The 23722-nt window shown below is 38.6% G+C and overlaps 2 protein-coding genes across 16 annotated transcripts in view; one reads left to right on the top strand and one right to left on the bottom strand.

Annotated features, from left to right (window-relative positions):
- Positions 1-23722, top strand: part of prkdc (protein kinase, DNA-activated, catalytic subunit) — a 235195-nt gene that overhangs the window by 124003 nt on the left and 87470 nt on the right. Inside the window, exons 40-52 of the mRNA XM_059980547.1 lie at positions 2825-2952; positions 4002-4206; positions 4414-4583; positions 5067-5235; positions 9608-9673; positions 10048-10120; positions 12347-12495; positions 15036-15176; positions 16617-16736; positions 17420-17563; positions 18160-18311; positions 21647-21778; positions 23078-23183. Coding sequence (XP_059836530.1) covers positions 2825-2952; positions 4002-4206; positions 4414-4583; positions 5067-5235; positions 9608-9673; positions 10048-10120; positions 12347-12495; positions 15036-15176; positions 16617-16736; positions 17420-17563; positions 18160-18311; positions 21647-21778; positions 23078-23183 — 1755 coding nt within the window. The remainder of the gene's footprint in view (positions 1-2824; positions 2953-4001; positions 4207-4413; positions 4584-5066; positions 5236-9607; positions 9674-10047; positions 10121-12346; positions 12496-15035; positions 15177-16616; positions 16737-17419; positions 17564-18159; positions 18312-21646; positions 21779-23077; positions 23184-23722) is intronic.
- LOC132399811 (uncharacterized) overlaps positions 1-23722 on the bottom strand; it is a 58644-nt gene that overhangs the window by 25859 nt on the left and 9063 nt on the right. For 3 of the 15 annotated variants that reach the window (XR_009514102.1, XM_059980588.1, XM_059980597.1), the window contains one exon: positions 5245-7677. The exons of 9 other annotated variants lie outside the window; for them this stretch is intronic. Coding sequence is in view for 2 of the 6 variants with exons in the window: in XM_059980588.1 (XP_059836571.1) it covers positions 7110-7677 (568 nt within the window). In the remaining 4 variants the exon portion in view is untranslated. Of the gene's footprint in view, positions 1-669; positions 734-5244; positions 7678-18312; positions 19570-21437; positions 21484-23722 lie in introns of those variants that run through there. 3 more of the 15 variants (XR_009514103.1, XR_009514119.1, XR_009514096.1) reach the window with 2 other exon arrangements.

Genomic DNA, 23722 nt, shown 5'->3' with positions numbered 1-23722 from the left:
TTGAAACTTACTGTGCACTACTTTGGTTAGCCATGGTTGGTTCAACCCTCCCTTAAAATCTTTCCTCCTTACTGGAATATATTTTTGCTGAGCAACATGGATTATATCTTTAAATTCCTCCCTGCATGCTAAGTGCCTCTCCTGCTAAGCCATCAACACAATCAACTTTAGCTAATTCTTTGGACATTGTAACTCCCATTTCAAACCAAATACAGAATTCTATCATACTCAGGTCATTTATTCTTCAGATATCTTTTACTATGAGGTCATTTATTAAACCTCCCTCATTACTCATTACCAAATCCAAAGTAGACAGGAAACTGCTGGACTCCGTAATGTGTTAAGAATATAGAACAGTGCAGCACAGGAGTAAGGCCTGTGGCCCACAATGTCTTTGTCCATCAGCATGCTGATCTGAACTACTTCCAACTGTCTGCACATGATTTGCATTCGAATGACACCTCTGCCGGCAGAGTGATCCAGGCCCCCACTACTCTCTGTTTAAAACAAAAACTTAACTCGCAAATTTCCTTTAAGCTTTCCTCCTTTCGTCTTAAAGTATATTCTCAATGTATTTTTCACAATTCCACGGAAGGCTCTGATTATCTACCGGGTCCTTGCCTCTCATAATTTTATAAACTTCAATTAAGTTATCTCTTAGACTCTGACTTGCCAGACAGTAGAATCGAAGTTTGTCCAATCTCTCCTAATACGCTCCAATCCAGACAATATCCTGGTGATAAACACAAGGGATTATAGACATTATAGAGTAAACAATGATAAAATATTCTGCATACTTTCGAGAAACTCCACATCTTTCATGTAACGGGGATCAGAACTGGACATGATTTTCCAAAGGTGGCCTAATTGAAGTTTTACATAGCTACAACATGACTTCTGACCTTTAAGCTCAGCACCCTGAGTGATGAAGACCAGCACCTTTACCACCTTATCCACTTGTGTTGCTATTCTTTGGGAAGAAATGGACTTGGTCCTCATGATCCCTCTGGACATCAGTTCTGGTAAAGGTCCAAATATATACTTTTTTGCAATTGACCTCCCAAATTGCAACACTTCACACTCATCTAAATTAAATTCCATCTGCCCTTCTCCAGCCATATTTCCTGCTGAAGTATATGCTGCTGTATCTGTTGATAAACATCTTCACTATCCACAGCTCTACTGAAGTTTGTGTTGTTTGCAAATTTGCTAATCAGCACACTAACATTTTCATCCAAGCCATTTATGTAACTCACAAACAACAGAGGTCCCAGCACTGATACCAGTGGAACATCACTTGTTACACACCTTCAGTCAATTTACACCCCTTTACTGTCAGAATTCAATGACCAAGCCAGTTTTGAATCCAATATGCAAGATCACAGTACAATCCATTTGCCTTAATCCTTTGTCTTACTTTACAATAAGACACCATTGCTTTACTGAAGTCCATGTATATAGCATCCACTGCCCTCATCAATCATTTTTGTCACCACCTCCAAAATAATCATTTGTAAAAAATGACCCCCCCCCCCACTAAGATGTTCGTAAATCCTTCTCCATGTACTGCAGAAAGCTATTCTGAATCCGCAGTATGAACTTGTTCTCATGGCCACTTTGTCCAATTTGATTGCCCACTGTATGTGAAATTAAAATCTCTCATAGTTATTGCACTGCTATTTCCAGACCCCATTACTTGTTATTTGTACTCTTTTATACAGTGTGGCTACTGTTTGAATCTGTCACCAAGTCACCATTATTCTTTTCTTACTAGTTTCAACCTCCATCCATTTTAATTGAACATCCTCTGGCCCTACAAGTGCTGACTGATTCCACCTCAGCATTGCCCACTACTGCCTCTTCTGTTAACTGCCTCCAAAGTCTTCATCAAAGTCATGACCACCTCCAGACCAATGATTCAGATGCTTAATGGACTTGCCTCTCCTCCTTTCTTGATCATTGTTCCTAACTCTCTTCTCCTTTGGCCCAATGTTTTGCTTACAAACCTGGGATGCACCTTCTGGTATTTAAGAAATTTGGCATTTATATACTTTGACCCTTGATGTTATAAAAGTACTTTGCAGTCAATGCAATATATTTCAAATATGGCGACCATACCAGCCAGTTCGTGCAGGACAAGATGTTCCAGGTAGTGGCTTGTGTTGTGTATGATGACCTGTACTTACAAGTGCAATGGATTTAAAAAGATATGTTGTTTTATCCCTGGTATAAATGTTACTGCTGAGACTCATAGCATAATTTTTAAAAATATGCCATTTACACAGGTCTCCTTACTTTTAGTGTTGGCGCGTGGCCTAGTGGGCAAGGCATCAGACTAGTAATCTGAAGGTCACTGGTTCGAGCCTCAGCTGAGGCAGTGTGTTTGTGTCCTTGAGCAAGGCACTTAACAACACATTGCTCTGTGATGTCACCGGTGCCAAGCTGCATGGGTCCTAGTGCCCTTCCCTTGGACAACATCGGTGGCGTGGAGAGGGGAAGGCCTGCAGCTTGGGCAACTGCCGGTCTCCCATACACCCCTGTCCAGGCCTGCGCCCTGTAAACTCCAGGCACAGATCCATGGTCTCTAGAGACCGACAGATACCACCACCACCTTACTTTAGACTTCTAATTTAATTAATATTTGGAATTTTTTACACACCTTAAAGAATTGCACAGTATTAGCTGACAGCTGCTACGTAGCAATGAATTTTATGTTATCACCTTCACCAGTTACATTAATTACAATGCATTTCTCTTATCAGAAATTGTACTGAAGATTGCTCTGATTATTAGTTGCACTGGTGTTTTTCTTTACATTTTTCAGTTACTAGATGCTTTGGAGCTATCTCAGAGCCCATTGTTGTTCAGGCTTCTGACTGGAGTTCTGTGTCGTGACAGTAAACACATCATGGAGGAAGCATTTCAGACCTGCTTTCAGAATATAGCACATCGGTATTGTATACCATAGAGCATTGGTAAACTGTGTACCATCAAATCTTAATCTTTGTATTTTGAGTTCTATTGCTACTTCAGATCATGCCTGCAAAAAAAATCCTGTGATGTGCTTTTAGTTTATAGCCACAGCTCTCAGATTAAACTCATTGAACCAGAAATAGCTTAGATATTTACTTGTACTTTGCGCCCTGTAAGGAAGATTTTTATGTTGGACTTGTTTGATAGAAAGAGTGTGCATGGGTGAGATTTGTTTTAATGAAATAGGCGAGTTCTTGTTAGTTGTATTAACTTGCTCAGTTTAACGTACTCTACAGCGGTAGTCAAAATGGTAAATAAGATATTGATCCCTACATCTGCAAATGGGCAAATGGTATTGATTTCTACAGCTGCACCTGTGCTGCTTTGCACAGGCTAAAAGGATGGGATAGGGTTGTGGCCAATTCTTCTCTGAGAGGCTACCCAATAATAGTGAATGAAAATTTCTGTCATCTGAAAACAAAAATGCTGGAAAACTCCTGCAGCCATACAGCAGCTGTGAAAGGGACAAAAAAATTCTCTGTTCAGATCAATGACATTTCATCAGCATAAAATGTTCTCCATTGTACTTTTCATTCATTCACTGTTGAGACTATCTATGCATTTGGCTTGTCAAAAAAAAAACCAGGTGTGATCAGAGGAGATATTTTTCTTAAGGGAATTGCAGCATGATTCATAGTTTGGGTAGGGAGGTGTAAGAAGGCTGGTCAGCCTGGCCCATTAATTGTAGTTCTCCATCCAGAGATCCTTCTAATAAAGTTTTTACCGATGCCAATCATAATAGGTTTAAATGTGACTTTCTGCCCATTTTGTGCCTAGTCTCCAAAAACACGGAGACTGCAGTAAGGAGATTCTGAGCTTACTCTGGATAGACTATTGAAAATATTGATGTTTAATAGTTTGAAGTTATCATTCTGCTGAATAATTTGGGTATATTTTATTCTGTTTGGTAAAATAATTGGAGAGTTTTGATTTGCACTGAAAAGTAGATCTTTCACTATTTGCTTCAGGGGTTCCTGTGCAAAGCAAGTGGCCCTGCTAGAAGCTGCGTATGAGATGTTTGAAAATGAAGAAATGCCTCAAAATACAAGGCTTTTTGTTCTGGACCGCTCTCTGCTTACCCTCATTTCTCACTGCAGCCTAGATGCTTTAAGGGAGTTTTTCTGCAAAATTGTGAGGGATGCCATGGAAATTTTACAATCTAGATTTGTAAAGGTAAAGGCAGAATTTTATCTCACAGTTTTTATTGTACTGTGAATTTGTCAAGCATTGCCTATAATTTTACTGTGTTTGTTTATTGTATTGTCAAATATGAAATATTTTCTCATAAAATTCAAGTTAGAAGGCAAGATATTGATGTCATTGCTATTTTGTTCACCAAAATCTTTAGGTTTTTTTAAAAGTAAGTTTTATTTCTTGCAGTCCTTCTTTGACAACCAATTGACAAAGAAAATTGGTTGTTACAAGATGTTTGAAGTCATGTATGCACGCTTGTCGAAGAATGATGTCTATTCAGATCAGTCAAAAATAATCCAAGCTTTGCATTCCTCGGGCACCATAGAAGGCAACAAGCTTTCAAAACTTCTACTGAAGTAAGTTTTGTCATTCCTACATCAGCTACCAAGCACTTGAAAGGACTCCAGGCATGTTCATGTTTTTTTTTTTGGTTTTTGGAGAATACTTCACAAAAGCTCAATAGAACATAAAACAGGCCCATTGACTCATGGTGTTGTATGAAACTAATTAAGCTAATGACACTTAATTCCTTGTGTCTGCACAGGTTGCAACAACTGACCAGTTACACAATTGTGGCAATGAGATGTTAATGATTATGAATGTCACCAAAATTTGCCAGTGCAACAGCAGTTGTATTTCCATTTTGGAATAAAAACCACTACTTAGGAATCATTGATATATTTCAATTATTAAAGACTGCCATATTTATATGAAAGTGGTCATTATATCATGACATTTAAGCATTAGAACAGCCCTGGTTTGCATTCATGACTATTTTGTAGGAAACACATGCTCTTCATGTACAACTGACAAGGCTGTATTTGTTTCTTTCTATGAAGGTCCTGTCATGATGCAGTTACGGAAAACATGGCTGGTGAAACTCAGCTTTTGGAGAAGAGGCGTCAGTACCATTGTGCAGCGTATAACTGCATTATTTCAATCCTTTGTTGCATTTTTACGGAGGCTAAATTTTATCAAGGATTCCTTTTCAGTGAAAAACCGGAGAAGGTAGGATGATGACCATAAATCTATAGTTCATGTACTCAACACGCTTTCTTATTATGTTCCATTTCTGATGCTGGTACTAGTAGCTGTTGTGTTAATACTGAATTCCTTACCTGAAAATGTCTCTTACTTGCATTAGTAATGCTTGGTATAATCACCTTCGACAAAGTAAGGATGGTGTTTTTTGTTACTTCCCGCATGGTGATTTGAATGATAGAACATTAGTATTAGGCTCTAGAATCATAACATAGTACTCTTCAGTTATTTATTTACCTTTTAAAACATGTTACTAATCTGCTTTTGTGGTTCTTTCAGGTAGTACACTGCAGATGATTATAAACTTTATAAACAAGAGTCACCAAACTGTATAGTCCAGATATGGGCCAACTTTGCCCATCCTATTTGCCTGCATTAGGCCTGCACTCCACACCTCCATTCCTCTCAAAGTATCTGTCCAAACGCCTCCTAAGCATTGTAATTATTTCTGCCTTTACCACCTCCGAGAGCTCTTCCATACAGCCAGTGCTCTCTGTGTTGAAAAACTTTCTCCTCCAATCTCCTTTAAATTTTGTCATCATCGCCCACATTATATTGTCAAGCTTTATAGTTCCCTCCCCTACTAAAAAGATTTTGATTGTGATCCTCAAATTCTTAAATCTCAATCAAGTCACCCCCTTAAGCACCTGCGTTCCAGTAGCAATGGACACAGTTTATCCAAGCTCTGCTTGTTACTAAATCCCAGCATTCCAGGCAACGTCCTGGTAAATTTCTTCTGCACTTTTAATACAATTACATCCGTCCTGTAATCTTGTGACTAGAATTGTACGCAATACACCAATGTGCCCAAACTAATCATTTATACGGCAGCATCCCCATTCTTGCATTCAGTGAATTGTCTTGTGAAAGCAAGCATGCCAAATACTTCACCACCACCTTATCCACGTGTGTCACCGTTATAAGGAAGCATTGAGTTTGCACTCCAAGGTTTCTCTGAACATGAATACACCTTGGGACCGTGCCATTTACTGTATATGTCTTGTTAATATCTGGCACCCCAAAATATAATTCCTCACACTTGTCTTGATTAAATTCCACAATCTAGTGAGTAGTTTGTACAGCAAAATTCAGAGGCATTTACAGGTTTTTAATCTGGCTTGGGTTGGGAGTTCCCAAAACAAATATGCATACTTAATTGGTAAATTATATACATGCTTGTTCTGGCTGTGATTTGAATATTCTTGTGGTGATCTCAGATGTGATGGAGGTAAGAATCAGAATCAGGTTTCATATCACTGACATGAAATCTGTTGTTTTTCAGTACATTGCAATACATAAGAATACTATAAATTACAATTAGATAAATATATGGAGATTTAAATAAACAAGTAGTGCAGAAAGAGAGTAAAACTACTGAGGTAGTGTTCATGGGTTCATTTGTTGTCCATTCAGAAATCTGTTCGTGGATGGGAAGAAGCTGTTCCTAAGTCATCGAGTGTGTGTGTCCTGTACCTCCTGTAATAGGGGTGATTGGGGGGGGGGGTGGTGGGGAAGTAGGGGGTTCCTTAATGCCTTCTTGAAAATGTCCCCGATACTGGGTGGCTAGTGCCCATGATGAACTGGGCTGGGCTTGCAAACCCCTACGGACTTTCCTGATCCTGTATGGTAGTCCCTCCGTAGCAGACAGTGATGCAACTTGTTAGACTTAGATTAGATTCAACTTTGTTGTTATTGTGCCGAGTACAGATACAAGGCCAGTTAGCATCGAACCAGAAATTCAAAGAATAGTGTTATTTACAAAATATCTGTGAATAAAAGATAAGTGCAACAGCACACAAATATAAAAGTACTGAGACAGTACAATATGGGTGCAGTACTGCTCAGCACTGTGATGTGAGGTTCAGCAGGGGCACAGCCTCAGGGAAGAAGCTCTTCCTGTGCCTGCTGGTGCAGGAGCAGAAGCTCCTGTAACGCCTACAAGATGGGAGGAGAGTAAAAAGTCCATGGTTAGGGTGAGATGCATCTTTGATAATGCTTTTTGCCCTGCCCAGGCAGCTTTTATAGTAGATGTTCTCAGTGGTGGGCAATTGGGTGCCGATAATCCGCTGGGCAGTTTTCACCACATTCTGGAGTGCTTTGCAGTCCAATACGGGACAATTGCCATACCACCCTGAGATGCAGTTGGTGAGTAAGCTCTCAATGGTACAGCGGTAAAAGTCTGTCAGTATCCTGGGCCAGGGGTGAGCTTTCTCGATGCTCCGCAGGAAATAAAGGTGTTGATCAGGATGGAGGAGTACAGGGACACCAAGGAAATTGAAGCTTGATACACGCTCCACTACAGCTCCATTGATGTAGATGGAGACGTGATTGTGGCTCCTAGCGTGCCTGAAGTCCACAATAAGCTCTTTAGTCTTATGGATGTTAAGGACCAGGTTCCCCATGGTATATCTGTAAAAAATTGCAAGAGTAGATGGTGACACTCCTAATGAAATATACCCACTGTTGGGCCATCTTTGTAATTGCATCAATGTGTTGGGCCCAGGATAGATCTTCAGAGATGTTGACACCCAGGACCATGAAAGTACTCAGCTTTTCTACTGCTGATCCCTCATTGCTGACTGGTGCATGTTCCCTCAACTTCCCCTTCCTGAAGTCCACTATCAATTCCTTGGTCTTTCTAATGTTGAGTACAGGGTTGTCGCTATGACGCCACTCTATCAAACGATCTATTTCATTCCTTGTTCACTTCCTCATCATCATTTGAGGTTCTGCCAACAATAGCTGTGTCATTGGCAAATTTATAGATGGTGTTTGTGATGTGCTTAGCTGTGTAGTCATGATAGTAGAGCAGTGATAGTAGAGATAGTGTCCACAGTAGCATATTAACTAAAAAGATAATTTACAAAACATTGTACGTATCTTTCATTTAGCTTTCTCAGAATAATGATAGTTATGAAGTAAATTTCAATACACAAGCATAAAGCAAAATATTTGTGAATCAAACGGAATTGTATAACAACCAGATCTTCACTTTCTACATTACTGAATCCTGCACTTAATTCCAAACTAATGTAGAAAATACCTCAGCTGCTTTGGAAGGATTCAATGGTCCAACCCTGTACATTCTAACCCAGTTTTTAGTTCTGTGTAAATATTGTTTCTGCACTACTTGCTAAGAAATCTGCTTGAAATTAGATGTATAGTAACTCTTTACCATTCCAACCGGCATTTAAATTGGAAATGGATGGATATTTATCTCCTCAAAAATAGCATGGAATGCTAGCTGTGTCTATTGTTACAATTCGAGTGCATTTATGAATTTATGTAAATTTAAGTATTCTGGGAGGGAAACATAAGGCTTGCTGATCTTGAAATTACTGGAGAATTCCAGCATTGTGCAGCAAGCCACTGGCACTTATCACCCAGTGGTCTTTGGACAATCATATGAAAGCTGAAGTCCCCAGCCTTCTGGTCATCGTTCTGTCAACAACCAAAATACTGCAGATGGTGGAAATCTAAAATAAAAACAGAAATGCAGGAAGTACTCAGCAGGTCAGGCTGTATCTATGGAAAGGGACACAGAGTCAGCATTTCAAGACAAAACTTGACTGTGCCTTGGCATTGGACTCCTTGCAGAATCAAATGGCAGTGCAAAATTCCCCATCTAGAGGATCAGTTCACTGAACCAGGTTAGATTTACAGCAAGAACAGTGAGTTGTTTTATGTCAGTAAGTATAAGATCATCTACACTTCAATTAACTAAATTTAATTTAGTTATTTTGAAATGTAAGCAGTATTTTTTTGCAAACTTCAAATCATTGTTAATTTTTTAACTTTTCAAAGCTTTGAATGATTCAAAATGCAGCAGGTAAACAGATTCATTTATAGTTTTTCATAGCCAGCAAAGTCCCCAGCCTAGTTTTCACAGCTCTCAATGGTTTTCACCAGATGTTCGGTGGGCAGTGTGTGTTTCACCCATTCTCCACTCCGAATGGGCATGACAGTCTTGAATAGCAAAATCTTAACTATTCTGATGATCTGGTTAATTAAGGAATGGCTTTTCCTGACATCAGAAGTACTATGTATGATTTTGCGTTCCTTTTGTATAGGAAATATATAATTAAGTTGAAAAGTGTGCAAAGGAGATTTACAAGAATTATTGGCAGAACTCAGGAGCCTTAGTTGTATGGAGTGACCAGGCAGGTTCGGGCTTTATTCCTTGGATCATAGGAAACTGGAGAGGTGACCTTATATAGAGTGTATAAAATAATGTATCATATGATGTCTTGATTGGCATGGATATGTTAAGCCAAAGGACCTATTTCGTTGCTGTATCTTTCCAGAATTCAATGATCATTTCTTCATTTTTCTTTTGCAGAATATTTTTATCTTTGAAAATTTGATAGATATTCAACGCACCTACAATTTTCCAGTGGAGATTGAAGTAAGTCTCGTCAGTTATGTGTCCGGTTCGGTGGTTTTTGATAAATGGGGCATTTGTGTCAACATCATCGCCAGGCAACTTTGGCTCAATGCTTTGGTTTAGTGCAGGAGGAAAATGAAGGACAGACAATCAAACAGTATAAGTTCAAGCAAACAATGTTTAAAAAGGCACATAAAAATCAAGATATTCAAGTTCAGCAATCTTGTGTTATAATCTGGAATGAAGGATCTTTGAGAGCTAATTTATTTTTCCTACTTTAAATATACTAGTAAGGTGGTAGTTATGGAAATAGAAAAGGCAAAGTGCAACGTATAGTGCAAGGTATTTGGCCTTGATATGGAAGTATTTTTCAAATATTAGATGTTCTGCTTTAGGTCCCAGTTGAGAAGAAAAAAAGGTATTTTGCTATTCGAAAAGAAGCTCGAGATGCAGCAGAGGGTGATTCAGGTTTGTGTGAAATTTTATATAAAATCTAGATTTTGGGGTAAATTAGAATGGCACATTTAAATAAATCTTTCCAATAAATGGTAATATTTATTTTCTTGTGATTTTAATCCTTTTCTGTTGTGGGATTATAAGAAAGTATCAAAAGCAATATGAGTAAAGAACCTGTTTCTAATATTGTCATAATTTGTAATAATAACTTCTCTATATCCCTAGTAATGTTATGAATAATACAGACAAACTCCATGTTATGGGTTGTGTCCCTATAAAATGGTCTGTATCGTAACTTTGAAGTAACAGCTGGCATCCATTTAACTTGAATCCTTAATGATTATGAACACTTCTATCATGTCTCCTCACATTCTACGTCTACTTAATTCAATCTTTCTTCTTAGTTCATATCCTGCAGACCTGGAGTGAGTCTAGTCACTCTTCTCCGGACTCGCTCCAGTGCCTTCACATCCTCACAAAATATGGAGACCAAAATTGTACACAGTATTCAAGGCACATTATACAGCTTAAGGAGAATGCCTCTAGACTTGAACTCCACTGAGCACATTATCTAGCCCGATATTCTATTAGCCTTCCTAATCACTTCTGTGCATTGTCTAGATGTTGATAGTAATGATGACCAGAACACACAAACCCTTCTCATACAGTGCACTTCCTAACTCAAAAACCCCACTCTACTTCCTACATGTATTATATTACATTTAAATTTCATCTGCCATTTATAGGAGTTGGGATGTCATGTTAAAATTGTACAAGGCATTGGTGAGGCCAAATTTGAAGTATTGTGTACAGTTCTGGTCACCAAATTATAGGAAAGATATCAACAAATTAGAGAGAGCACAGAGGAGATTTACTAGAATGTTATCTGGGTTTCAGCACCTAAGTTACAGAGAAAGGTTGAACAAGTTAGGTCTTTCTTCTTTGGAGCGTGGAAGGTTGAGGGGGGACTTGATAGAGGTATTTAAAATTATGAGGGGGATAGATAGAGTTGACGTGGATAGGCTTTTTCCATTGAGAATAGGGGAGATTCAAACAAGAGGACATGAGTTGAGAATTAAGGGGCAAAAGTTTAGGGGTAACACGAGGGGGAATTTCTTTACTCAGAGAGTGGTAGCTGTGTGGTACGAGCTTCCAGTTGAAGTGGAAGAGGCAGGTTTGATCTTTTTAAAAAAAAATTGGATAGGTATCTGGACAGGAAAGGAATGGAGGGTTATGGGCTGAGTGCAGGTAGGTGGGACTAGGTGAGAGTAAGCGTTCGGCACTGACTAGAAGGGCTGAGATAGCCTATTTCCCTGCTGTGATTGTTACATGGTTTTGTATTTATCTGCCCACATCTGGATTTTGTTTAGATCTAACTGTATTGATTCTGCTGCCTGAATGTATTCAGCCCACCCCCCCCCCCCATTTTGTGTCATCGGCAAACTTTACTAGTTTATTGGTTACGTGCTTATCTAAATCATTAATGTAAAGTAAAAATAGCAAAACTGATCCCTGCAGAACCCCACTTTTAACAACATCTTGGTGTGAAAATAATCCTCTTTACCATAACTTGTTTTCTGTTTTGAAGCCAATTCTGCATCCATTCCCACATCTTACTCTGAATCTCTACTTTCTGTAATTTGATTATTAACCTCTTATGGGGTACCTTGTCAAAAGCCTTCTGAAAGTGCAAGTAAATGATATCAACCGCTCTATGTCATTGCAAGTTTTAGTTGCCTCTTCATAGAGTTAACCCATAATGGCTTGTTACTGTGCTGTATCTCTAAATAAAATAAAATAAATGTGTAAATGTGACTGTACATGCACAATTATGATCTCCTATCGATGCAGCGAGCGAGGAAACATTTTTGAGAGGAAGAGACCAGAAAAAATTCTTAAGGGCAAATTAGCCGGATGGATAGATAATGAGGATTTCTAACAAGGAAATGTTAAAGGAGAAGTCTACATTTAGGAAGATTTACAATAATTAAAGGAAGATTTAGAGAGTGAGCAAAACTGCTTTAGCTCACTCTCACTGAAAGCTTGAGGTCTCAACTTTTCTTGGGCTTAGAGTACATGGTAGAATTTTGCACAAGTAGTAAAACTGAATATTGAAGGTGGTTCCACTTCCGCATCAGTCTTTGTGTGTGCAGCATTGCATGCATGGTGAATCCATTTGGGAATTCAGAAGACGTGTCTAACTCCAGCCTGTTGTTGATGACCCTTCTCTTTATTCAGCAGAACCCCATTATTTGTCCTCGCAGTCATACATGGTTGACAGTAGTCTCAGTGAAGAAATGAGTCAGTTTGACTTCTCTACTGGTGTTCAGAGCTTCTCGTATAACTCTCAAGATCCCACGCTGCCGATGGGACGTTCCAGAAAGAAGGTAATCATCAGTATTGGAGTAAATTATCAGAAATATATCCTCACCAATTTTTAAGTTTTTATTTGACAAAATTACTGCATCAGATAGGATGAGTTAATTTGTTTTCATCTGCGATATAATTTATTTGTTAAATACAGTATTTATTCCATCTTCTAGTTATTTTTAAGTAGTTCAGGTGTGTGGTTTTGATGGTAAGTTTCACAGTGTAATAATTTCCATTCTGACTTCAATCTGACACTTGAGTTGTTCCTGAACTGTACCACTCATAAGATTAGTGTTGTGTTGAGCACGGATTTGACATTTCTACTGGTAGTCACTCTGTCATGCTGTACTTCCATTATGAAGGTAAAGTATCATTTTGTTGGTGTATGTGGAACCCATGTAATTCTGGTCATCTATATCTAGCCAATTATATAAAAATACATGTACAGGTTAGATTCCTAAACTAATTTCAACAGCCAGAATTGCATGACTGATGCTAATCTGCTTTCCCACCCTATTCGCATGCTGCTTGAATTTAAAACATTTGGACAAATATTTTAAAATATTTGTGCTGCAGCCGTCCAACGAACCAATATACAAATTGTTCCTAATGACCTCGGGTACAAGGTCATTATGTTTATTATAAGAGAGTTCAGGGCAGAAAACTTGTAATAGTTCTGTGCCGAAGAAATTCTTAAAACTCATTCATGGAAGCCAGTCATGAAATGCTCCTAATTTCTTCCATCTTCATTATGATCATTTGGGAGACATTACGTAGATACTATGAATATACAATGCCTTGCAAAAGTATTCAGCCCTCAATCCTTTATTCATATAAACCAGGGATTTAAGTGCGAAATTTTATTTGTGAATCACATGCTCCAGTAGAGCCTAAAAATAGGGAAAATGATAAAGCATGAAAAATTAAAAATTCAAAAACTGAAAGGTCTGCCTTTCATCCTCCTTTGCTGAGGACTCAGTTGAACCACCTCTTGCAGCTATTCCATTCTTTCTACGTAAGTCTCTGTTAGTTTTGCACAACATGATGGAACAACATTTGTCCATTCCTCCTTGCAAAATTGCTCAAGCTGTGCCAGATTAGTTGGGGAGCAGCAGTAGGCAGTAATCTTGAGGTCTTGTCAGAGATCAGGTTCAGGTTGGGCCACTCAAGGACATCAATTTTCTTCAGTTGAAGCCATTCCATGGTTGTTCTGGCAGTGTGCTTTGGGTTGTTGTCCTGCTGAAAAGCGAACTTCCTTTCTGGCAGAGGCTAGCAAGTTTTTATCCAGGATCTCTGTACTTAGCAGCATTCATATTCCCATCAATACTGACCAATTTCTGGTCCCTCCTGTTGAAAGCATCTCCATAGCATGAAGTTACGTGCACCATACTTTACAGTAGGCATGGTGATACTTGGCAGATGCACAGTATTAGATCTACACCACATGTACCACTTTTAAAACAGCCTATCCTTAACTATAAAGACTTTGCAAACGTCACTTAGATTTATGCCTCACGTACCGCTTACAGTTGAAGCCAAAAAGTTCCGCCTTAGACTCATCTGACCACAGGACCTTCTTCCATACCTATACAGTATCTTCTGAGTGATGCTTTGCAAAAGATGTGCTTTATTTTAACCAGGTCTTATTCCTTGCCACTTTTCCATAAATACCCTTTTTGTGCAAAGCCTTCGAGATTGTGGAGCCATGAACTTCATCTCCAGTTGCAGTCACTCAGTTCTGCCGCTCATTCAGAGTGACTGTTGCCGTCACAGTAGCCTCTCTTACAAGCACCATTCTTCTCCACTGACAAAGTTTAGAGGGGTGGCCTGACCTAGGCAGTGTGGCTTTGGTTTCACATTTTTTCCACGATGGATTGCACTGAGCTCCAGGGTACGTTTGGTGCCTGTGAAGTGGCCTTGTACCCCTCTCCAGACTTGTGCTCCTCTTTGTTCATTTCCCTGACTTGCCGTGAATGCTCTTTTGTCTTCATTTTGGTTTGATCTGTTGAAAATCTACCATACAATTGGGGTAAGTTAACAGAGTAATTACAAAGGGGATGAGTACCTTTTTAGCCTCACAATTTTGGTTTTTAATTTTTAGTAAATTGTTGACAGGTTTTGAAATTTTTCTTTTGATTTGACATGGTCCACAATGTGTTGTAGATTGGCTCAAAATCCTATTTCATTATATTTTAAATTTAGAAAATGCAACAGCAAAATGTGAAAATAGTTGTAGAGGCTTTAATACTTTTTCAAGGCATTGTAAAAATTCCCAATGAACACTATCTTATATTTACTGCCATTGAAGAACAGCCCTCAGTCTATGTTGTGAAGGGAGTAATGGGTCCCGATGAATGCTGACAAGAGCTGATTCATCAATGTAGGAAGTAAATTTGACTGTAGGTTTGAATAGTTTTAAGTACTGCATCTGTTTTAAATGTTGTCAGAAAAAAGCAAAGTATAAACTCTTCAATTATAAATTGCAACTGAAAGTTTATACTGTAGTAACATCTGAAATAAGATAAAATTCCCTAGATTAACACCTGAATTCCTGCAGGACTGGATGGAATCGGGTATTGTGCAGAATAATATCGTGGAGCTCGAGATGGATGAAATGAACCAGCACGAATGTATGGCAACCATGACTGCTTTGATCAATCACATGCAGAAAATGAACATCACACCAAAACCTGAAGAGGTCAGGAAATAAATGTTTTAATGTAAGCAGTTTACTTTGTTAGGTGGCAAACTGTAAAGGTCATTAAATTGTTGTCTGTACCTGAACAATTTTCCAAAAGGGTGTCAAATAAAAAAACAAAACTTGCATCCATATCCACAATATTTCCAAGCAAATCACAGCTAATTAGTTGCTTTTGGAGCATAGGCACAGCAGATGAGTATGGCAAACAAGAGAAAATCTGCAGATGCTGGAAATCCCAGCAACACACACAAAATGCTGGAGGAACTAAACAGCTCAGGCAGCATCTATGGATAAAAGTAAACAGTCGATGTTTCGGGCTGAGACCCTTCTTCAGGACTGGAGAAAAAAGATAAGGGGTCGGAGTAAGAGGGTGGGGGTGGGGGAGGGGGAGGAAGAAACAGAAGGGTCAGGTGAGGGTGAGTTAAAGAGCTGGGAAGTTAATTGGTGAAAGGGATACAGGGCTGGAGAAAGGAGAATCTGATAGGAGATGACAGAAGGCCATGAAAGAATGAAAAGGGGAGGAGCACCAGAGAGAGATGCTCGACAAGTAAGGAGATAAGGTAAGAGAGGGAAAAGGGAATGATTATGAGCACTAGGGTTTTACAGGTAACTGAGATTATGAAACTATCAAGCTAGGTTAGGCTCGCTAGCTACAGCACCTCCTCACTGGAATTAGAAGGCTGAATATGCTGATGCTCCGCCCTAGGAGTTCATGGGATAAAGTATGGAGAGTCTTTAATGGCTGCCTGGCCATCAATGTATGGCTGAGACCCTGTATCCAGAATGACTTATTAGTAATTAACAGGAAGCAAGGATAGCTCAAAGGCTTGTCTCTGTCAAACACCAGGAATCTTTCTAATAGTTTTTAATTTTCTTGGGTACTTGGAGACATTTGTAATTGTTTTATAATTTTAAAATATAATGAAAAGTTTGAAAAATTAAATACTCTGATTAACTGTAAACAAAGTAAAACATAAATAATCAGCTTTCAACCTGAAGGTTTTTCTTATTAATCTCCCTGGTACAATATCTCTATTCAATTTGAATGCAGACTGTGATGCTGCAGCAGTTTTGCCTGGTGTAGGGTCCGAGAGGGTTTCGAGGTAATGTTGAGGTATTGTGAAAAGATGACCTCAGATTTTGAGAGTTTTCATTGAGTATTGTATCACAGCCGAGAGATCTTCACAACTTCGGAAATGCATTGGAATGTCTGGTTAGGTTTTGTGCATCATTTTATTGAATCCTCAGTCTTCTGACTGAGATGCAAGCAAAGATGGTGCAATTTAAAATTTGGAAAATGCCGATTTTATTTCAGGTTTCCAGCATCTGCATTTTTATGATTTTCAGAACTTAAAATTCTATTGACTTGCAAAATGAGATAATTTAAATTCCTGGGTTCAACATTAAGTTGATTTTCTTGCAATCTTTCCTGCACAGAGTAAGGAAGCATGTGAGCTTCCACCATGGATGAAATTCCTGCATGGAAAATTGGGAAATCCTTCAACTGCCTTAAATATCCGACTCTTCATTGCAAAGCTCATCGTTAACACTGAGGAGGTCCTAAATTTCTTTGTTCTTTCTTACTTGTGATACTTAGTTTATAAATTTATTTCTCTGTAATATTTTACTAATCATTTTGAGACTTTTTCTGCTGTTCTATAGAGCAAGTAAGTTCTCTCTAAGTGTTTGACTGTACAAGAAGTATAGGTATTTTGACTTGCCATTCCTTGAAGTATTGTTTCCCCTAATAGGCCCACTGGAGAAACAATGCTATAATTCTGTTCTGTAACATTTAAAGAAAAAGTGAATTAAGTGTATGTTAGAGCATTAATTAAGGATCAGCCTTGATTGAATGGAGGAGCAGACTTGATGGGCCAAATGGCCTAATTCTGCTCCTGTGTCTGGAAAATCTGCAGTGTGACATTAGTAATGTCTTGAGTATACTAGATTAATGAAGTTTTACTATATAATCCAGTTTTTTTCAGCCCATTAATATGATGAAATACTTCAAGTCAAATTCCAATCTATTGTTTCTGAAAACCTAAGCAGGCCCTTTGTTTTGCAGTTCTGGACTACGGGTCTAAATGTATGAATAATTTAGCAAAGCATTCTGCTGCTCTAACTTTTAATGAGAGCACAAAATATTTATCTTGTTAATCTTAGCAATTTTAGCTTTTCTTGAAAGTTTTTTTTTCTGAATCCTCTTTTATTAATGTCAATGAAATTTGATTGCTTTTTAGATATTCCAGCCATACGCACAGGAATGGCTGGGGCCTTTGCTCCAGTTAGTGGTTTCTGGTAATAATGGAGGTGATGGCATTCATTATATGGTGGTAGAAATTGTGGTTACTGTTTTGTCTTGGACAAGTGTGGCTACCCCAAAGGTACAGCAACATCTTTCATAGATCCATTTCATAAGCTTAGTGCTAGTATGGAAACAGTTTTGATTATTAACAATTATCACACATTAATTGTAATGTGTAATTGTGTGAAATTGTATTTTTTTCCAATTACATCACAAAGCTGTATTATTTTCTGTAGAACTGTATTCGATTTTCAGTTCCCATTTGTCAATAAATAACTTCTATGAATTAATGTATTTTGGCAGAGGTAAAGTAATGCCCATTAAATTTGTGCTACCTTTGTTTCTTGCTTTATTAATGGGGGAATTTAAAAAGTGATTACTAAATGTATAATGGTGGCTTAATCTCAACATTCTTAATTAAATGCAAACTGGGGACTTTGAAATCCATGCAGAACTTGAGATGTGAAGACCAGTATGTAGATTAGGGTTTGGTCATTTTCTGTAACCCATCTACGGCATTGTCGACTCTCTACATGGACCCTCTAGGTATCTCAGAACCAGATTCTAGGATTTCAGTGGTTAGAAAGGTCAGGAGTCTCTTTCACTGCGGTTTGATCTAGTGGTAGCAGAGATATGGTCCAATAAGGGAAAACTTAATTTATTGTTTTTATTTAGGGAAATCTGAAGAATGAGATCCTGGCAAACCGCTTGCTGGAGTTTCTGATGAAGAATTGCTTTCATGAGAAGAAGGCGGTGTTCAGGCACAACCTGGAAATTATTAAGACAGTAGTTGAATGCTGGAAGGATTGTCTGTCTATCCCTTACAGGTGAGCAGTGGGTTTGACAACAGAATATCCTGTGGACTTGACTTTTGACAAGAAGGGGCTTTGCAGTGGAGCAGTTGATAGAGTTACTACCTCACAACTCTGGCATCTTGACCTCCACTACTTCCTATGTGGAGTTACACGTTCTCCCAGTGAATGTGTCAGCTTTGTCATGCTTCCCAAATATGTGGTTAATTTGCCACTCGAAATGGTCTCTTGTACATGTAGTGAAGTAGTAAAATCTGAGGGGAGTTAATGAGAATGAAGGGAGAATAAAATGGGAATTATTGTAAATGTGTACTTGATGACTGGCACAGGGATGGTAGGACGTTAGGTCTGTTTCAGTGCTGTATGAGTCGATGACTAAAACCAACTGATTTAATCCCTCCCACCTCACAGGTCATAGGGAATAATGAAGCAGAGGTAGAATTTATTCTAGAAATGTTTCAGCTAGAAATTGTGATAGATGTTTGAACCAAGCTTAATACCAGAAAAAAACCTGTATTCGTATTATGCCTCTTGCAATCTTAAGATGTTACCGTTGCTTTATAAGCAATGAAAGGCTTCTGAAAATTAGAAAGTATGATCACAAAAAAGGGAAAATCAAATTAATATGCACAAAATACTAGAGGAACTCAGCAGGCCAAGCAGCATCTAGGGAGAAGAGTAAACAATTGAGGTTTCAGGCTGAGACCCTACATCAGGACTGGGGAAAAAAGGGGGAAGATGCCGGGGGAAAAAAGGTGGGGGAGGGGAAGTGAAGGAGGCTAACTGGAAGGTGATTGGTGAAGTCAGGTGGGTGGGAAAGGTCAAGGGCTGGAGAACCCTAGGAGAGGAGAGTGAACAATAGAAGGGGACCTGGGGGAAGTAATAGGTGAGTGAGAAGAGGTAAAAGGTCAGAGAGGAGCTTAGATGAAGAAAGGAGGGGGAGGAATTTTTTTAAACAGAAGGAGAAATCGATGTTCATGCCATCAGGTTGGAGGCTGTGCAGATGTTTCTCCTCCACCCTGAAGATTGTTTTATCTCGGCACAGGAGGAGGTCACTCTCAGGTTGGAGGAGCAACGGGAATGGAAATGGTATTTAAACTGTTAGCTACCCTCAAGTCCTGCTTGTGGCGCCTGGACAGCTCTACACATTGAAAGAGCTTCCATAATGTTATTAAATCCAAATGTCTGATATACACTGGTGGTGAATCCTGCAGAATTTTCTTTATTTCTGCATAAATATGATCTGAAATGTGATCAGACCTGCACACAAGTCCTAAAGCAAGATAAAGAGAACCCAAATAAATAAATAACACTATAAACAATATACTTCATTTATTTATTGAGAAAATGATCCAATATTACATGTATTTGTTGGTAAAAGTATGTGAACCTTTGCTTTCAACAGCTGGTGTGAGGCCCTTGTACAGCAATGACTTCAACCAAATGTTTCCAGGAACTGTTGATCAGTCCTGCACTTTAGGCCGTTCCTCCTTACAAAACTGTATCAACTCTGGAATGTTGGTGGCCTTCCTTGCATGAACTGCTAGCTTCAGGTCCTTCCGCAACATTTCTATAGGATTAAGGTCAGGACTTTGACTTGGCAATTTCAAAACACAATTTTTCTTTTTTTTAAACCATTCTGTTGTGATTTACTCTGATCTTTCAGGTCATTGTCTTGTTGCATTATCCAACTTCTATTTAGCTTCAGGTAATGGACTGTTATTCTGACATTCTCCTGTAAAATGTCAGAATTTTGATTTAATTGTTCCCACAGTGACTACCAGCTGTCCAGGCCCTGAGGCAGCAAAGCAGCCCCAAACCATGATGTTCCTTCCACCATGCTTCACAGTTGGGATGAGGTTTTGGTGTTGGTGTCCAGTGCCCTTTTCCCTCCAAACATAGCAATTGTGTATTTATGCCAGAAAGTTCAACTTTTGTCTCGTCTGTCCACAGAACGTTGTCCCAGAAGCATTGTTGAACGTTCAGGTGGGCCTTTGCAAGCTTGAGATACGAAGCAATGTTTTTTTGAGAGCAGTGGTCTCCTCTGTGGTGTCCTTCCATGAACAGCATTCTTGTTCAGTGTTTTCGGATAGTGAACACATAGACACTTTAGCAAGTTTACAGGTCTTTTGCTGTTACCCTTGGGTTCTTTTTCACCTTCTTCAGTGTTGCACATTGTGCTGTTGGTGTGATCTTTGCAGGATGCCCATTCCCAGGGAGAGTAGCAACAGTACTGAGTTTCCTCCATTTGTGGACAATTTCTCTTACTGTGGACTAATGAACACTCAGGTCTTTAGAAATGCTTTTGTAGCCTTTTCCATCTTCATGCATCTCTACAATTCTTCTAAGGTCCTCTGAAAGTTGTTTTGATCCAAGCATGGTGCAGATCTTTCGTGAGAAGAGCAGGCTCTGTCAAGAACCTTGTGTGTCTTTTTTATAGGGCGGGGCATCTCTACACCCCACACCCCCAATCTCATCCCATTCAAAACACAGATGGACAGAAATTTCTTCAGCCAGAGGGTGGTGAATTTGTGAAATTTGTTGCCACATGCAGCTGTGGTGGCCAGGTCATTGGGTGTATTTAAGGCAGAAGTTCATAGGTTCTTGATTGGACATGGCATCAAAGATTATGGGGAGAAGGCCGGAAAATGGGGTTGAGGAGGAGAAAAAAAGGATCAGCCATGAGATCCAAAAGGAGCAGACTCACTGGGCCAAATGGCCTAATTCTGCTCCTATGTCTTACGGTGTTATGGTCTCATTGATTGGAACACCTTGTGTAGAAGGCATTACCCTAGAAGTTCACATGCTTTTTCCAACAAATATGTGTAATGTTGGATCATTTTTCTCAATGAATAAATGAACATGTATAATTTTTTTGTGATAATGAATGACAGAATTTGTTTCCATTCTCTCCACATGTAATAATAGTTTGCTCTTATCAATCTTAAGCAGTATTGCTATGTTTCATTGGACTTACTGTGAGGTATGTTTACCATAATGTATTTTCTAACTTATAATAATAATAATAACACTTATTTATAGACCACATTTCATGCAAACGATGAACATCAAAATATGGGATAAAGTGTAAAAGTGAAAATAAAAGACAAAAAGATATTAATTAAAAGCAAAGTTACCTACTTGGGGGGAAAATTAATAACAGAACCTTTTGTTACCCAGGGATGTCCTGTGCGGGAACAAATGCATTAGAAAAATTAAAAGTTTTTGTTAACCTGAGGTACTTAAGTTAAACTGCAATATTCTGGCACATAACATTCATTGACATACGTATAAAATGTTTGATTACGTATATTTTATAACATTTTAAATTGTCGATCTATATTGTACAGCTTGATCTTTGATCGATTTGCTGGAAGGGATCGGAATTGCAAAGACAACTCTGTTGGCATCCAGTTGCTTGGCATTGTTCTTGCCAATAACTTACCCCCACATGATCCAAAATGTGAAATTGACATTGAAAGGTAAACTGAAATGTAGTTCATTAAAGTAGCAAACAGTTAAGCTTCTGAAAGTACATAATGTAGCGCAACACGTATGGCAGTAAAAAACCATGCTTCATCATAGACTTCGCATGATAAATATATGTGTGTAAAGAGATAATCCGAAGAAAGTGCAAATTTTATTGCAACGTTCATTCAGATTGCATGAACTATCCATTCTGAATGTCCAGTCACTTTTTGAACTGTCCAAGTAGGATATAAACTGCCAATTGGATGTATTTGTACTGCTACTTCTGATACCATGTTCATTAGATCAGACTATTACTAGAAGATTTACAAGTTTGTTATATACAGTATAGTTTAAATTTAAAAAGCTATATATTTAATTAGATGACAGGTATTTCGATCCCTTAATCAAAAGTTGTAACATGATTGTTTTTTTCTGAAATTGATTAACGATCTAGCAGAATTGCAGGGGGATCAGGTTTGACTTCTAAAATTCACAACTTTAATTCTAAGCTTTTGATTTGTTGGAAACACCCTCTTGAATTTTGCTCAGAATTTATGTGTTTGCATGTCATTTTGAATGGATCCTGACAAAGCAGCCTTCTATCTATTGGAACAAGAATGCTTTCAGTAGAGCAAAATTTCAAAATTTCCAAGTTTTGTTGCAATGTGGAGATAGACTGAGGGTTTGATAAGAAGCTTGTAAATTCCAGTTTCTTGCATTGCAGGACTTGGGTATTTGAGGTGAGGAGGCATTTAATATTAGCCCTTTCCATTACTACACTTCCTTCCTTGTCTTTCCAGGATCTTACCCATTCAATCCCAGAACCATCACTGTTTTGTTTTCCTATCCTACATGTGAGTCTCTCCATGATAATTCCCTTGGGGTAGTTACAAGTCACAAAGCTAATGATGCCTAACCTTTTTGCTAGAAACAAGACCATGTCTAAGATTAGTCTTGATAGAATTAATAACCTTCTTGGTGAATTAGGTTACATTTACCTCTAAATGATATTCAACAGTTTAGTGCTTTACTACAGAATGGAAACAATTATCTATTCTGTGCCACTTGACTTTGGCTATGGGCATTTTTTAATTGTGCGGAGTAAGATCATCTGCCAGAGGAGTTCCACAGAGACACTTGGTTACTACTTCAAAAGTGAATATTGATATTTTGGTGAGCATAGTCTAGTAAATGCAAGATAATTAATTTTGATGATCTACAGTATATATTTTCTCACTCTGTATTGATTGTCACAGGTAGCATTTCATTGTTTTAAGGTGTAGTTGAACTATAAGTTTGCTTTCTGTCAGATATTTCCAGAGACTGGTGCAAAACATTTCCTTCACAAGATACAAAGAGGTGTATGCCGCAGCGGCTGAGGTCCTTGGCCTTGTCCTTCAGTACTCAGCAGACAAAGTAAGCACCTTTACTTAAAATAATGAATACAACCTCTTCATTTTGATGAATATATATTAGAGCATATGGATAGCATGAATATCGATTTCTCTTTCTAGTCTCTTACCTTTTCTCACCTGCCTGTCACCTCCCCTGGGTCCCCTCCTCCTTCCCTTCCACCTATGATCCATTCTCCTCTCCTATCAGATTCCTTTCTCGCCACCCATTTACGTATCCTATCCACCCAGTTTCACCTAAACCCTTTTTATTCTGGTGTCTTCCCCTTTCCTTTCCAGTCCTGAAGAAGGGTCTCAACCCAAAAAGTCGACTGACCTGCTGAGTTCCTCCAGTATTTTGTGTGTGTTGCTTTGGATTTCCAGCATCTACAGAATTTCTCATACTTATGATTTGATCATAAAGTGTGTATTTGCTCAGTCGGACATGCTGGGAACTCTAGGTGTGGTTCTGGTCAGTGTAGTGTAATCATTGTTAAACATGACTCTTGCATTGAAAACAGATAAGCTGGAAGTTCAGCAGAGTAGTGTCTAAAATAAATAGTT

Source organism: Hypanus sabinus, chromosome 1 (genome assembly GCF_030144855.1).
Source record: "Hypanus sabinus isolate sHypSab1 chromosome 1, sHypSab1.hap1, whole genome shotgun sequence".
Lineage (NCBI taxonomy): Eukaryota > Metazoa > Chordata > Chondrichthyes > Myliobatiformes > Dasyatidae > Hypanus > Hypanus sabinus.
The sequence above is the reverse complement of the archived record's forward strand: the minus strand, read 5'-3'. Positions and strand labels throughout refer to the sequence as shown.